General features: G+C 55.7%; 1 protein-coding gene across 5 annotated transcripts in view; it reads right to left on the bottom strand.

Moving 5' to 3' along the window:
* The window catches only part of TSNARE1 (t-SNARE domain containing 1), a 133734-nt gene that overhangs the window by 84578 nt on the left and 32053 nt on the right, over positions 1-17103 (bottom strand). For 3 of the 5 annotated variants that reach the window (XM_082363853.1, XM_082363855.1, XM_082363854.1), the window contains 5 exons: positions 11903-12052; positions 10303-10800; positions 6171-6248; positions 5384-5453; positions 586-676 (listed from right to left, as the gene is read on the bottom strand). In XM_082363853.1, coding sequence (XP_082219979.1) covers positions 586-676; positions 5384-5453; positions 6171-6248; positions 10303-10800; positions 11903-12052 — 887 coding nt within the window. The remainder of the gene's footprint in view (positions 1-585; positions 677-5383; positions 5454-6170; positions 6249-10302; positions 10801-11902; positions 12053-17103) is intronic. The other 2 variants (XM_082363856.1, XM_082363857.1) reach the window with 1 other exon arrangement.

Below are 17103 nucleotides of genomic sequence, written 5' to 3'. Positions count from 1 at the left end.
GCCTCTCTGCGAGGGGCCACACTTCAGCGCTTAGGATTTGGAGGTGGGTCTCTGCTGCTGTAGCTCCTGGCAGCCCTGGGCCACGTGTAAACGAATGGGCAACAAACAGGCTTCACTGAAGAAAACAGGCCCCCGCTCTGTAACCTGCGAGGGCTTAACAACACTGCATGCTCAGGGCTCCCCCAACTTCTGGGGGAGCAGGTAGGGTGTGGATAACAGACAGCCGGCCAGGGCTGGAGGTACGTAAGAGGCCAGTGGGGAGGGGCGGCGGGGACATGGGGGCTGTGAAGGGGCCGTGGCCTGGGATGCGGTGGCCGTGACCACGCTGAGGAGGCCGACAGTGAGTGCAGTGGCAGGAAGGGCACACGCAGAGGTGGCAGATGGGTGAGGCACGTAGAGCAGGGCAGGGGGACGGGCCACTCTTTCCCAGGAGGCCGGGAGCCCACGGCACCTGCACCGCTGCCCGGCCTGCGGCCCAGTGAACAGAGGAACGCGCGACCTCTGCCCCGAGCAGCCGCGTGGTCCGCATCTGTCTCCCCACCCCGGGCCCCGGGCCCCGTCCCCCTCGGCCCCCAGGGAACATACCCAGGAGCAGCCCCGCAGGAGCTCAGCCATCTGCTTCAGGGCACTGGCACTGGCTGCGATCGCGTGGTTGGTCTGCTGCTGCACCGTGTGCCTGGGGTGGGTGTGGAGGGGAGAGAAGACGGGGGGCGGGCAGCAGAAAGGGGGGATGACACAGAAGGGCGGCACGGCAGGTGGGGGGCTCGCGGAGGGACAGGAAAGTGCACAGGAAGGGAGGAGTCGTGCAGAGGAAGAAGGGAGCAGACGGGAAGAAGGACGTAAAGACAGGCCCAGGGAGGGACGGACACGGGAGGGGGGCGGGCGAGGCGGGGGGAGGGGGGAAATGACATGACACGGTGAACTCAGGTCAGCGTCACCAGGCCCCTCACCTCCCGGCCCCCATGGACCCCATACTCAAGCCACGGGCTCGGCACCTGCAGCCCCGGGGCCCCAGCCATGAGCCCTCCCTGTGGAAAGGCCGCTGGGGGTCAGCACTGGTCGGGGCCCAGGAGGCATGGTGGCCGCACAGGTGGCCCTGGGACCACCGCTGAGGAAAGCTCGGCCCTCTCCCAGGCCTCTGGGGGCCACGGTGAGACTCCCACCTCCAGACCCAGGAACATAGAGAGGCGGGGCCCGGGGCCTCTCCCAGCCCCTCGGTTTATGATTCTGAGTGTGACCTTGAAGGTGCTGAAAAGACCAGCCCCCCGCCGCCTAGGGCTGACCACTGCCCCTGTGGACAGAGTGACACGGGGCAGACCCTGTCCTCAGGCCTCCTGCGGGCTCACAGGCCCAAGTGAGGGAAGGGCCCTGGCCTGGCTGCGGGGCGCAGACACCAGAGACCCTCCCGACCTTCAAGCTGCAGCGCAGATGCCCCTCTTTGCCCTCTGTGGGACCCCCGCGTGGCAGCAGCGGGCGTGGGCACCAGGCCACCCCGGGCTGAACATGGGAAGCTCCGGAGAGGCCACCCATGGAGCCGGGCGCCGTCTGCCGAGGTGGACACCCCGGGAGGCACGGGCAGGACCCAGGCCCCAGCGCTGGCCCCTGGGTCACACGGAGCTGTGGCATGCGGAGAGGGGGACGGGGGTGGCATGGGAAGGAGACCCTGCACCAGCCTAAGGGGGCGTGGACTGAGGACGCGGTGCGGGAACCCTTTCCTCCCAGGTCGCCCGGAGGCCACAGGAAACAGCAGGGACACACGTCGTGTTTCCCCTCGGGATTTGGTCACGTGGCCGCTGGCACCACAGAGCCCTCCCTCCTTGTCACACCTCCCACCCAGATAAGGAAATATTATGAATCCCAAATGTCAATAAATTTGACAACTAAGATGAAAAAGAAAAATTCCTTGAAAGACAAGAATTATCAAAACTGACTCAGGAGGAAACAGAAAACCTAAACAGCTCTACACCTACTGAAGGAATTAAATTTGTTCTTAAAAACATTCCCACAAATACAGAGGACTTCACCATCAAATATTTAAAGAAGAAGTAATATCAATACTATAGAGTCCTCCAGAAAACAGACAAGAAGGGACACTTACATTTTATGCGGCCAGCGTTACCCTGACACCAAAACCTAAACAAAGAATCTAAAAGCAAAGAGCAGCAAAAGTCACATAACAGAGGAGCAAAAATCCTGAACAAAATATTAGAAACCTGAATCCAACCATATACAAAAAGGATAACATATCGTCCAAGGAACGCAAGGTTGGTCTGACACCCAAAATCAATTAATGTAATCCTCATACTAACAGAACAAATTTAAAAAGGAGAAAATCATCTCAATAAACTATGCAGAAAAAGCATCCGACAAAATTCAACAAGAATTCATGACAAAAGCTCTAAGAAAACTAGAAAAGAGAAGGGAACGTGATCAACTTGATGAAGAGAGACTGTAAAGTCAAAGCAGCATCCTGTCACTGCCCGGAGAGGCGGGCGGCTCCCCCTGAACGGGCACCGGCAGGGGCGTACCCTTCCAGGACTGCCTACCGCCACGTGGAACTTCACAGGTTTATGCCATTCTAACTATAAAAGGACACGGTTACAACACTGTAATGGGACAAAAGAGGTAAGCAGCACAGAGATTTAAAACAAACAAGTGGAAGAGTCTCTGTCACAGACGACAGGTTCATTTATGTAGAAAAATCCTAGGGAATATGGAATCTAAAGAGGGCACAGGGCACAGGCAATAAACAGAATCAGCTGTATTTCCATGTACCAGTACCAAAAACGGGAAATGAAATTTAAGCAACAATACCTCTTACAATAGTATAAAAATACAGGGACTTCCCTGGTGGCGCAGTGGTTAAGAATTCAGCTGCCAATGCAGGGGACACGGGTTCGATCCCTGGTCTGGGAAGATCCCACATGCCGCGGAGCAACTAAGTCCATGCGCTACAACTACTGAACCTGGGCTCTGGAGCCTGCGAGACATAACTACTGAGCCCGCATGCCACAACTACTGAAGCCCACGCACCTAGAGCCCGGGCTCCACAAGAGAAGCCACCGCAATGAGAAGCCTGCTCACCACAACGAAGAGTAGCCCCCGCTCACCACAACTAGAGAAAGCCCGCGCGCAGCAACGAAGACCCAACACGGCCAAAACTAAATTAATTAATTAATTAATTTAAAAATATATACATATGAAATCATTACCATAAATTTAACAAAATACATGCAAGACCAGTGCACTAAAACCTACAAGGAACTGCTGGAAAAAACGAAACCTGTAAATGAGACGAAAGCCGACCACGTTCACGGCCAGGAAGACTCAGGACCCCTAAGACGTCAGTTCTCTTTAAATGGGTCTGCAGAGCCACTGTGACCCCATCTAAAATTAGAGCAGGCTTCAAAAAACAGAAAAGGACAAGCTGACTCTAAAATTTATGTTGAAATACAACCAATCGGAAGTAGCCAAAACAATTTCAGGAAAGATGAGCAGAGCTGGAGGACGTCCAGCAGGAGGTGAGGCCGCAGGGCAGACTTCCTGCCCGGGGCTCCTGGAAGGACGGTCCATCCATTCAGCTACTCTCCCCGGGGGGTCCCAGCAGTGCCCTGGGCTGACACCGATGAGCCTCACCTTCACCTCCCCGGCCCCCTCGGCCAGTCTGGGAGCCCGTGCTGGGGGCGGGGCAGAGCCGCTCACGTGGCTGACAGAAATGACAAAGCCCACACCTGTCTCACGCAAGATGAGAGAACCAGGCTCAACCCTGTGAGGTTCTCATGAAGCTATATTTATTCACTTTGAAAGACTGTCCTTTCTCCTGAGATCAGGTCCCGCCTACTTCAGGAGTACTGAAATATCTTTTTTTTTCATATGATGGCAATAGTGGATGGTAGTGTACTTTTTTTTTTAATGTCCTTACTTGGCAAAATACAAAAGCTGGCGACTGTCAATGTGGAGAAAATACAGACTTGACAACTCTGTGCTGGTCTCAAGTCATTTAAAAATGCTAACGGTCCAGGAGGTGCACAAATTCCCCCCACACATGGGGCCACGGAGGGCTCTGGAAGGCCAGGACACACAGGCTAGGAAGCCTGGTCAGCCCCACCTGGAGGAGGGGCAAGAGGGCTGGGGTTCCTGGGGGGCGGCGGGGGGCAGGAAGGCACTCAGTGAGCTGTGGACCTGGAAGCTGAGGCTGCAGGGGCGGGTGAGGAGCAGCTGGGGCCCGGGGAAGGGCCCGCTCCCCTCTCCAGACCCGCATCGGTGATGGCATCCTCCAGCCCCCAGACCAGGCAGCCCAGGAAACGCGCTCGAGGGCCAGGGCTCTGAAAAGGCCACCCGTCTGACCTTGGAGACCCCACTCCAGGAGCCCAACCCGGAAACAGGCAGCAGCACAGAGACAGACTGCACGTTCCTGATGCTGAAGACAGAGCAGCCCGAGAGCGGCCCCGCGTCTCAGCTGAGCAACCACACGGAGCCGACAGCGCCGTCTGTGCCTCTGAAGGGCATGTCTTCAGTGTGTGACGGGGGCACGCACAGCCCCAGCCCTAAGTGTAACAAGCAGGATCCAGAACATCAGTCACTGAAACGCGACTCTACGGAACACCTGTGGGCCTGAGAAGAGGCTGGCAGGAGGCCATCCGAGTCCCCACGAGCACGCCCTACTTTCACAATCAGGAAACAATACGTGCTACTTTTAAAAAGAAACGTAAAGAGTAATTTAAAGCAGAATTGCACACAAAATCTGCCGAGGGCCCTCTGTTGCCTTGCTCTGCACCCCGAGACTTGGCAGGGGTGGTCCCAGACTGCTCGGGTGGACGGAGAGAAGGAAGGACGGGTGGCTGGACGGACGGACGAGCGGGTGGCTGGGTTCTGGCCTGTCCACTGAGAGAGGTGCAGCTTGAGCCACACATCCAACCCCTCTCAGGGCCTCAGTGTCTTCCTCCAAAAAGGGGAATAGCCTTACCTGCCCTCTTCCTTCCCAGGGTACTTGCGGGATGCAAGGAGCCGAGGGCAGGGCTGAGCCCCGCCACGAGGAAGCCCTGCCCTGCTGCCATAACCGCTAATTCCGAACCATCATCCGGGCAGAACACGCTAAACCCACCGATGACTGGCCCAGACCTCGGAGGTGCGGCCGGAGCCCTGGCGTGCGGCAGACGCACGTGGGGACAGCCAGTGAAGCCAAAAGTGTGCAAGAGACGCATGCCCCGCCACCCGAGCGCACACCTGTGCACAGGTGTGTCTACATGGGTGTCACACATCCGTGTTGGGGGTGGCCCCATGTGAGCCCAGCCAGCTGTCGGGCTGGCACGTGGATGGGCCGGCAGGCGAGTGGGTGCAGGGCACACCCGTGTACACCCACACGCACCACACGCACACTCACAGGCTGTCCCGCAGCTCCTGCGTGTCACTTGGCGTCCCCAGGGACTGGAGGCTCTGCTCCAAGAAGGTCACTGCCGAGAGAAGGGGGCAGGCGTCAGGGGCAGCGGGGCTCCACCACGCGGTCCCCACCCTCCAGGATGCGCCCCCAGCCTGCCTCTGCGCAGGGACGTGGGTGCCGAGGCCCCACAGCAGGGCCCCAGGGCAGCCCTCTCCCCAGCTGTCCAGAGACGGGGCCCAGGCCCAAGTGGGGCTCAGGGCCCTGGGGAGTTGCCCCAGTAGGCCTCGCCCTGGCTCTGGGGCAGCGGGGGCTTCTCTCCCCTCCCCCGGTCAGCGCTCTCTGACCTAGGAGAGCTCAGAGTTCAGGGCAAACGGGAGCCCCCACCCACGAGGGTGCAGGGAGCCCGGGCCGCCCCGTGTCCTGAGGGAGCGGAGGACAAGCCCTGTCCTCGTGGGCTGCGGCTCTCGCCCTGACCCCTAGCCTCGGTGACCTGTGAGGGGGCGGCCCTGCCAGTCTGAGGGAGGCTCTGACGCTCCCCCCAAGGCGGCCTGTCCAGGTCCCAGGCGTGCGATGGCGGAGGGAGGAACGGGGCCGAGAGGGCACCTGCCGAGGACACAGCCCAGCCCGAGCCCGCAGCGCTGGGTTCACGCCCTGCCCCCACCCCCGCTGTCCTGCGCCGGGCGGGCCTGGGCCGCGGGGCACCCTAGCGCGGGAGGCCACCACCCCGAACCTCCCGCAGTGCACTCCGCGGCCCTGGTCAGGGCGGGGTGAGGCCAGGGCACTGACTCACCATTCGAGTTGATTCGGAAGACGCTGGCCGACGTCTCCTGGAACAGTTCCTGGAGGTCACTCGGGTCCATCTGGGTGGCTGCGAGGAGACAGGAGGGGGAGGTCACATCTTCACGGCGCAGCCTGCCGGATCCCAGGGCCACCATGCTTGGGCAGAGTCACCCCCTCCCAGCTGTGCCCCCTCGGGGTCCAGCAGAGCCTCAGAGATGGAACAGGAGCCACAGTGCTCAGTGGGGGACGAAGACAAAGGCAAAGAGGGCAGCTCCTCGGGCCAAGCCCCCCAATGCTGGGCACAGCCCAGGGCGACGGCAGCCTCAGAAACCGTGGAAGCCAAAAAACCCCGGAATGACATCTTTAAGCACTGAAAGAACGGAAAAAAACAAATCAGTCAACCAGAACTCCATACCCAGTGGAGGTATATTTCAAAACTAGAGGCAAAATAAAGATTGACTCTCAGACAGAGAAAAGCTGAGAGAAGCTCTTTCAGCCAGAGATGCAGGACAGGAAACGTTAAAAGCAGCTCATGAGGTCAAAGGACGCTTGGATCTGCCGGAGGAGCTGAAGATTGCAGAGGGCAAGCGTGCAGGCAAACGAAGACGTCTTGTCTCGCTCCTGATCTAGTGAAGAGACCGTGATCATCGAAGCAAAACGAGTACCAACTGCGTTAGACGTGATGTATGTGCGGGGTGGAGGGGCGCAGACGGGAGTCCTGTAAGGAGCTCACGCACCAGGTGGAGGCGAGGCTGTTTCCTGAGGGAAGGCCATGGACGCTACAGACGCTTGTTACACACTCCAAGCACAACCGCTCCAAACAGGAACACCCATAAGCCAACAGTGGCGGTAACACAGAACACTACGCTACTCTCGGTCACTCCAAAGACAGGAAGGCAGAGAGAAGAAGGACAAGGGGTCACAGGGAAACAAAGAGAGCAACTATCGAAATGGCAGATTTACCCCAAACACACACGTTTTGACACGAGAGAGAACCCATCTAAAGCAGGGTCGTGCGTCGCGGCCCACGCGTGGCCAGTAAAGACCACGCTGGAGTGTGGATTCAGAACATCTCTGTCGCCACCGGAAGTTCAGGGTGAACTGCTGCCACCACTCAATCCACAGCAGAGATGTCACATGGGACAAAAGCAAACTCGACAGCACACCAAACACAAGAAACCCAGCTCACATGTAAAATCAGATACAGCTTATAAATTAAAGGATTGGAAAATGCATCAGTGTAACAGTAATCATGAGACAGCTGGAGTGGCCACAACTGACATCAGACAGAGTAGCATTCAGGACAATGGCTCCAACCAGAGACCAAAAGAACATGGTTACAATGATATCGGGGACGAGTGATAAAGACAAATGACCCTAAATATGCACCGCGTATCCCTGTGTGAAAATACACGAAGCAGAAACTGGCAAAACTGAGACTCGCCAACACCCCACTCTCAGGAGTTCCCAGTACGAGCAGACAGAAGATCAGCTGTCCGTCAGTGCTCTCCAGCAACTCGACCGGAATGACATTACAGGATGCGCCACCCAGCAGCAGCCAAACGCACGTCCTTGTCAGACACACAAGGAACTCGCAGAGGATGCCGATACCTCAGGCCATAAAGCGAGTCTCGATTGTTGATCATAGTTGAAATTACGCACAGTATATTCTCTGACCACAACAGAACTAGGAACCAATAACAGAAAGAGATCTGGAAATAGACAATTATTTGAAGAACAACACACTTCCAAATAACCATTAGTAAAAGAAAAAAAAAAATCACAAAGGAAATTAGAAAATATTTTAAACTGAATGAAAACATAATAAATACAAATGTGTATAAGTAAAGCAATGTGCTGAGGATAATTTATGGCAATAAATACTTACATTAGAAAAGGATAAAAGGCCCAAGTCAATGATCTAACAGAAACAAATCAACCCCAAAATAAGGTCAGCAGAAATCAGTTAAATCGATGTGGGTAAATAGAGAAAACTGATGAAGTAAAAATCTGGCTCTTTGAAACTATCAATAAAATTGATAGACTTGCAGCCAGACTAGTTGAGAACAAAATGGAAAAGAAACAAATTAGCAACATCAGGAAGGAAGGAGGAGCCCTCACTACAGGTCCTACAGGCATTCAGATGACACGAGGGGAACTTTAGGAACAACTCGTGCCAGCAACTCTGACAACTTAGACAAAACAGGCAAGTCCCTCGAAGGACACAAAACAGTGAAGCTCACTCAAGAAGAACCGCAGCAAGGGTGGCACAGACTGTTAAAGAGACTGTGGGTGACAATGCCATCTCAGATGGTGGCCACATATTTAAGGGAAGAATAATACCAATTCTACAGAAACCCTTTCGGAAAACAGGAGGAAATGATTCCCCACTCATTTCAATACTGGCCTTATAGTTTCCGTAATCAGACAGTGTGGGCTGCATAAGCAGAGACACAGATTGAAAGAAACATGAAAACAGAGGTGCCCAGGTCATTCCGTGTTCAACCAACAGTGCGATAACTGGATATCTACGGAACCTCGACCCCAAATCCACCACACTCAAAACTTAACTCAACGTGGACCACAGGGTCAATACAGGTGTCTGGCAGGTCCCTTGCCTTGTCTCCAGAATCAAGACTGAGCAGATGCACGCGACAGGCCAGCAGCCCAGGAAGAGATGGACGTCGATGTGAGCAGACACTGCACCAAAGAAGACGGATGAACGGACAGAGAGCGCAGGAGAAGCCCCAGGTGCTGAGACCGGGCTGAAACTGCAGCGAGGCCCCTCGCCCGCCAGCTCTGAGTGGCCGAAACCAGCATGACTGCCAGCAAGGACGCCAAGCATAGGGCTTCTCACAGCTGCCCTGGGGCCTGAAAACGTACAACCGCTGTGGACGACAGTTCGGCAGTTTCTTACAAAGTTAAACTTACACTCACACTGGACTAGCAATTCGACTCTCAGGTATTTATCCAAACGCGCCAAGAAAGCGAGGACGTGTGTCCACACAGACGGTCGCACGCCCTTTTACTCTGCCAAAAGCCGGCAACGAGGAGCCCACCCACCACGTGGACGGGACACAAACCGTGGAGCAGCCCCTCCTGAGCAACAGAAGGACAAGCTACTGACACACCCAACACCCACGGCCAGTCCTCGAACATATTAGGACAGGGAAGGAAGCCGGAGCCGAAGGAGAGCAGCCCGCAGACCTCACACAGGCTGGGAGCGAGAGCAGAGCTGGGCTGGCATCTGGAGGGGAGCAGGGGCCACCCACTGCAGCCCTGGCTCTAGGCCAGCCCAGCCCCAGGGCAGCACGGGGATGTGACACCCGTGCAGCAGGGACCCGCGCAGCAGGGACCCAGCATGGGTACTGGGCGCCCTCACCCTCCTCCGGCTCCACAGCTGCTGCCACGATGGCCTCACACAGCAGTTCTGCGGCCCGCGTGCCACCCAGACGGCACCTATTATTACCACCCCAGCGCTCTCTGGGCTGCCAGGCCGCAGGCCTGCGCTGCCCTCGCCCTCCCTGACCCACTGTGCCCGACTGGAGCCTCTGTGGAGAAGTCAGGCCCCGCAGAGCAGTGCTCCCCTGGAAAGCGCGGGAAGGGCTCTGCCTGGGAGGCCCGAGGTACCCGGGTCTCAGGTCCCCACCTGCCCATCCTGAAGCTGCAGGGCCAGCCCAGCCCGAGCCGAGGCCTCTTCTGGACGCTGAACCAGAAACAGAGAGAGAAAAGCCAGCGCGTCTGGGACGGAGCAGGGTAAGCGCTGCCCTGGAGACCCTGTGTTTCAGCTTCGCGTGTGACACTGCCAGGAGAAGAGGTCTTTCTCATTGTAGGTCACAGCCCAAAGGCTGGAACTAGACGCCCTCGAGGAGAGAGCTGCATCTTGTCTGTGCCTGGCTCTGCTCTGCGACGTGAGGGTGAGGGAGGGGACGAGCACCGCCGAGAGGAAGCCAAGCCCCCTGAATGCCTGGGGTTTAGACGCTGTCATGTGCACGACGGCCGGCTGGGCGAGCACGTGAGTGAAGGAGCAAAGGATGAAGGACAGGAAGGGTCCAGAGATCGTGGAGGGAGGAGCGAGGGGAGGGGCCGCGGCCTTCAGTGGCCACGAGCTTCCTGCCGGGCGAGCTGGGCGATGAACTCACCTCTGGGCAGCTCGGGGCTGAGGCCCTCCGAGGGCAGGGCCTGGCAGGAGAAGGTCTTGGCCACGACCTGCTCCACGGGCGTGAGGGCCAGGGCCTGGGGCTTGGCGGGGCCGGGGCCAGGGGCCACTCCACGCAGGTCGCCCAGCTTGCGCCGCACGACGGCACGCAGGTCCCGCCACTTGTGCTTGAGGTCCACGATGTCGCGGCGGCAGTAGCCCAGCGCGTTCACGGCCTGCAGGATGCGGCTCCACACGCGGTACCTCCGGGTGGGCTCGGCCCTCAGCAGCCCGGTGCCAAACAGCAGCTGGTGGTGCTTGCTGACCTTGGCCACCAGCACCTCCGTCTCCTGCGGACAGAAGTTGGGCTTCCTCTTCTTGGCCCGGGAGGCCCTGGGCCCCGCCACCCGGCCATGGGCCCTTGCAGCCAAGTCCTTCCTCGGGCCGGCAGGCAGTGAGGTGCGCGCCGGTGTCCCGCTGCCATCCGTGGAGAACCCTGGCCCTGGAAAGGCACCAAAAGGCGGGTGTTTACGGCCCCAGCCACAGTGGGGTGGCAGACACGGTGGAGGCTCCCGGGAAGCCTCTTCAGATTCAGAGCATTGCTGCCGGCTCCCACCCCCCGGCCCCTCCCTGCTGCGCTGTCCAGAGGCCTGGGTCCAAGTCCTGGCCCTGCGGCTGCCTGGCTGGGCGCCATGCGGCAATGGACCTCACTTCCAGGCCACGGTGCCCATCTACCTCCAAGAAGGGCCACCCCGGCCCTACCCACCTCCAGAAGCTGATGTCAGGGGCAAAGGAGTGAGAAGGCTGGGACAGCTGTCTCCTGTCCACAGGGAGAAGGCCCTCTGGGGCCAGGGCCAGCCTGGGGACGGCACTCACCACTGACACACCAGACACCCTGACCAAGAACCCACCCCTTGGGGCGCCAATGACCCCTGCCTTCCTGCCCAGCTGCATGAGTCCTGCCCTCGGCATCCCCTCCAATGCAGCGTCCTCCGAAAGCACACACCGAGGACCCGACACTCCCCTGCCAGCCCCCTCTGCAAGGAGGATGCAGGCTCTGGGGCCAAGAGACCAAGGGGTCACGGGAGCCGGTCCAGCCCCTCACTCTGTCCTGTAGGGTCAGCCTCGGCCCTGAAGCCCACAGGGCCCTGACAGCCTGGCAACATCCCTCCTGTCACTGGTCCAGCCCCACCACGCCATCAGCTGGCCCTGGGGAAGGGACGTGCTGGTGGGGGTGAGGGTGGAGACGGGCCAGGCCCCCGTTTTTTTGGTCTGTTTTTTAAATATTTATTTATTTATTTGGCTGCACCAGGTCCTAGTTGCAGCACGTGGGCTCCTTAGTTGCAGCTTGCCAGCTCCTTAGTTGCAGCATGCGAACTCTTAGCTGCTGCATGCATGTGGGATCTAGTTCCCTGACCAGGGATCGAACCCAGGCCCCCCTGCATTGGGAGCAAGGAGTCTTATCCACTGCGCCACCAGGGAAGCGCCCACAGCCTGAGCCCCTGGAATTCCATGCCCCGCCCACTGACCCTGCCTCCTCAGTGCTCATCATCTCTGGGTGGCCTTCCCTGGGACCCCCAGACCCAGCATCCCAGCGGAAGTACCTCGCTTCCTGGCCCTCGGGCCTCTGGGCGTACCGGCCGGCCCCAGATCACCTTCCCCGTCCTTGCCCACACAGGGGTCCTGCAGGCTGCTCTCTGGCGACGGGCAGGGGAAATGACGGATTCCGTACTCAGTCCAACATTTAGCGCACTCTACAGACAGCAAGGGACAGTCTCGGTTATGCCCCGCCTGCCTGCAGAGTGGCTCAGGGCGCCGCTGGTAGAACAAGGCTCTCACGCAGCACAGCAGGTGCGCCAGGCCCTCCAAGCATCCATGTGGAGAGCTCCACTCACTCAGACCCACCTCCTCCAGGAAGTCCTCCCTGACTGCCACACCCTCCAGAATGCCCCGTTTGCTGAAAGAGAGCAATCAGTTCAGAACTTTAGATTTTCCAAATCTTTCTCCGCACCCAGGTTCTTCTGAAAGGTAATTCCAAACCAGTACGAAACTCCTTAGAGCAGAGCCTCAGGTGTGGCCCACAGACCAGGCCAGGCCTTTGACAGGTGTCATCTGTGTGCAACAAACAACGTGGCAAAAACGGAGAATAAGGCCTTGGGAACGTCTGTGGCAATTTGAAATCGCCGCAACACCAGCACAGGACCATACTGCTGTATTTTATAAAAACACTGTTCGTGGTGTATTGGAAGTGAAAATAAAAACAAAACGAGTTCCCCTGACACTCGGCTGCCGAGCTGAGGAGCAACTGTGGGGTTTCCTCTTCGATAATTTTCATTTATTCAGAAACACTTCCTGGACAGGTTTGCCAAAATTCCTGAGCCCTAAGACGCACGTTGTGAAGACACTCAGACACCTCTGTGAGCAAGCTGCCTTCTGTCCGCGGCACCTTGGGGCCCACGGAGGCGGTGGTGCCAGGCGGAGGCTACACACCAGAGCCCATGAGGGTACGTGGGCCCTGCTCCGCCCGGCTCTACGAGGAGGGCACCTTCCAGAAGCCTGCTCCAGGGGAGACATCTGAGCACGTCGACAGTCTGGCAAAGTCCTGGGGACTGGCGGTCCCAGCCCGTCTCAGCGCTGAGCTCCTACAGCAGCAGCTCCTTCGCAGAAAAGGCCTCCACGTCATGTGTGTCTGTGGGTCTGAGGGTCCAGGACAGGGCCCATCTCGCAAGAGGTCAGGGCCTGACCTCCCCTCTTCCCCAGGGGCTTCCTGGGGAGCCTCCAGGCAGGGCCTCCTCCTCAGGCACCCACCCAGGCTCCCCTGCAGGCAGACACTCCCCAGGCCCGGGAACCCCGGCCCCAGCGACGGCTGCCCGACAGCACTGTGTAGGGCGGAGATGCAGCCGCCCAGGTCCCGGGCGATGGGGTCACCCTTCTGCTTCGTGGGGAGCAGGGAGACCGCAGGCCCGGCTGGCAGCCCAGGTGCCACCTGATGCCCTCACCTCGCTGGCATCTGGTCACCAGGAGTCCAGACCCTGCCCACCTCCCCCTGGTTGCTCCACAAGGTCCCCAGACAGCCATGGAGGGGCCAGTCTGATCTGCCCTCCGGAATCACGTGAACCTTGAACTTTGGGGGGTGGGGGGACTGGGACAATTTACATGTAAATACAGACAAATTATAAAGAAAACAATAAAGATCATCTGCAACCACACATCCCTAGGTAAACACTGTCCACACTCGGGGCTGAGGTCTCACGCAACTAGAAGACCGTGGACGGGGCTTTGCCTGTTTCATTCACCACGTCCGTCCGTCATCCCGCCGGGCCGTGGATGGGTCGTCGGCCCTCCCCAACAACGGATCCCCACGGCGGCCTCACATCCCGCCCCCAACCGCGGCTCTCTCCACCGTCTCCCCAGCCTGAGGGGTGACGGCATTTCTGAACTCTGTCTCCTACCCCCATGCGGCAAACACCTCTGCCTGTATCTCTGATTATTCCCTAACAGAAAAGAGGCGTGGCTGGGCCGAGAGAGGGAAGGCAGCGGGGTCTGGAGGCAGGGAGCCGTGTGTCCTCCCCCAAGGGGGAGCCCGCCCCCCCACCCCCCCACTCCCCCACCCCCCCACCCCAGCCTGGCCACGGGAGAATGGCCAAGTTCACTTCCACCTCTCCAGGTACCGGTGAGGCCGAGTGCCTTCTCACGTGCCGTGAGCCATCCCGATCTCTTCACAGATCTGGCCCATCCGTATGAAGATTTGGCGGTGTGGGGGGAGTTCCTTCTATTTATGTGAATTCTTTATGTGTTAGTCATGTCCCACTTGGCTTTTTGCTGCATTTGCGATGGGATTTTACGATAAGAGCCCACTCTGAGCTCTTCATAGTTAACTTTAGGGTCCCTGAGTAACCCGTAACACACGGTGCTTGGCACACAGCAGGTACTGGTGATGGCAGCTGCTCCCACACCTGGGGTCTCCGTGGAGCCCCACCATCCTGGCTGGCAGGCCCAGCCCTGCCTCCCTGGGAGCCTTTCTGGTCACCCCCAGAATCACACCAGCATCCCAGAAGCAGCCCTGGTCTCAACAGCTGTCAACAAATCAGGAAGATGCAGATCCTTTTCTGACAGAAATGCAATTAACTTAGAAATCATTTTTAAAAGACAATTAGAAAGAAATGCGTGTTTGGAAATGACGAACTACAATTCTAAATAAATCCTGGGTCAAAGAAGAAATCATAATGGACATAAAACATTTACAACTAAACATTAACAAAAAAAAATACTATATATTTTTAAATGTGTGAGATTCGACTAAAACAGTAATTATTTGGACATTTATAATCTTAAATGCTTTTGTTAGAAAAGAATAAAAACTAAATTTGAATGAGGTAAACATCCAGCTTAGGACTCAGAAAAATAAAACAGCATCAACTCAAAGAAAGGAGGAGGAAAATAGTAAAAACATGGGCAGAAATCCATCAAATTTTAAAACTAGCATATAATAGAGATCAGAAAGTCAAGTCAGCTCTTTGGAGAGGCTTATAAAACTGCCAAGGGTCTGTCAATATTGCTTACAAAAGAAGAAAATGGGAAGGTACAAATAAACAACATTAGGAATAAAAAAGAGAATGTGATCCAGGTACCACGGACGTTATCAAAACAATAGGAGCAGAGCTTCACCGTGTTCACTTGCTCAGTCTCCACCATGACAGGAGGGAAGCCTAACCTGGTCCATTTTCAGGCGGTCGGGGCACAGCTGGAATGCGGCAGAGCAGCGGGTCGGACCCAGAGCAGCTACCCTCAGAGCCGTGCCCTTGACCAAACAACAGTGCTGCCCGGGTCCCACTGGACAGTGACACGCTACCACGCACAACGTTATTTCAGTCAATTTGAACATTTAGAAGAAGCAGACACACGTCCAGAAAAACAAAACAAACTGACCCAAGAAGAAACAGAGAGCCTGGACAGCCTTCACAGATGGAGAGTGTAACGGGCAGTCCAAAGCAGTCCACAAAGAAAACTCCAGGCCCGGGTGGCAGTTTTACAGCAAAATCCCAGACGCCTGTGAGGAACACAGAGTCCTCTTGGTCCCAAAGCTCACACAAAACACAAAACACCATTTCTACTCAACCCTGAACTAGAGCATCGGGCTGGCTCCGGACAGCAGGAAAAATAAGTAAAAGATAAAAGCATTGAAATAGAAGAGGAGCCTACTGTTGTTATTCATAAATGACACTGTCTATACAGAAAACCCAAGATTCTACAAATTATTACAATTAATAAAAAGACTTGAGCAAAATAGCAGGACAAAGTCAGTGGGCAAAAGTCAATTACACTCCACAGGGAAAACCTGGCTTCTTCAAGAAATAAAACTCAGGGGGAAAAAAGAAAAACTAAAAGATAGAGGAGAATCTAGAGATTTGGAAAGACTTAAAAGGCGCATCATCGACTACAACGCGTGGATCTCATAAGGACCCCGTGGAAACGCGCATCTCTGTGGTGCTCCGGAACCCACCGGTGGGCAGGAAGCCACGGCTGCATCTGTACGACACTTGGCCACGGAAAGGAGACACACGCTGAAATACTCACACAGGAGATGTGCTGACGTCTGGGGCTTCCTTCTAAATGCCCTGGGCAGGGGGGTCATGAGGGCACAGGCGAGGCTGGACCGGCCACGGGGGATGCCCCTCACCCCAAAACCCAGTGGACGGGTGCTGGGTTCATGACATCACTGCGTCTACTGTTCTGTTTGAAATATCTCACATTTAGAAAGTTAAAAAATAGGATGTAAAAATTAAATAAAACCTCTGGACTTTCCTTCTTAAAACAACCAGTTGTGTGTGCATGCACCAGCAACAAAGACTTGGAACGTGTAACATATTCCATTTATAATGGTACCAATTATAAAAGCAGCAAAAAACATGTTTTCATTTTGTTAAGTTTAATGGAAGATATGTAAGATCTTTGTGGAGACAATTATAAACCTTTACTGAAAGACATTAAAGACCCAATAAACAGAAAGACCTACACGTTCATGGGTTGGAAGACTGGTGATGACAGAGATTCCGATTCTCACACGTTAACACAGCGGATGCAAAGCAATTCCAGTCCAAGTTTGACACGGGGATTCTATAATCTATTCAGCAACAAAAGGCCAAAATACCCAAGACATTTCTAAGGATAAACAAGTAGAGCAACTTGCCCTAAAAAATATCAAAGTTACAACAACTGTTGAAAATTAGGGTGGAACTTTGCACAGGAATAGAAAATTTGACCAGAAGAACCTGTATGGAAACCGTATTCATCACAGAGCTGGCACTGCAGGTCTGTAGAAAGGGATGGGATTTTCAGTCAAGGGCTCGGGGACCATTCGTTATACAGAGAAAAGTGGTATTGCACTCCACCCTCCCCTCCCCACCTCTCACCGTAAACAAAAATCAATTCCAGTTGACTGCAAGACTTAAATATGAAAAACAAATTATACAAGCTTTAGAGGAAGTAAAGGCAAAATCATTATCACCTCATCATAGAATTTATTAAACAGAAAGTGCACACCATGACAGGGATGATTGATAAACTCAGCTACGTTGTGATTAAGAACCTGTTTTCCTCAGCAGCACCATAATGAAAAGCCAGCACAGTGGACAAAGGTTTCACCTCCAGAAACCTTGTACATTGACAAGAACAAGACAAACTCAAAGTAAAAATACACAAAAGAGTTACCCGGAGAGACCCAAATGCCCAGTGATCACACGAAAAACTGATCAATCCCATTAGTTACCAGAGAAATGTGAATTACAACCAGAAGACACCATTC

This window comes from Balaenoptera borealis (assembly GCF_965194805.1).
Source record: "Balaenoptera borealis genome assembly, chromosome: 17".
NCBI classification, from domain to species: Eukaryota; Metazoa; Chordata; class Mammalia; order Artiodactyla; family Balaenopteridae; genus Balaenoptera; species Balaenoptera borealis.
This window is presented reverse-complemented; position numbering and strand designations above follow the sequence as displayed.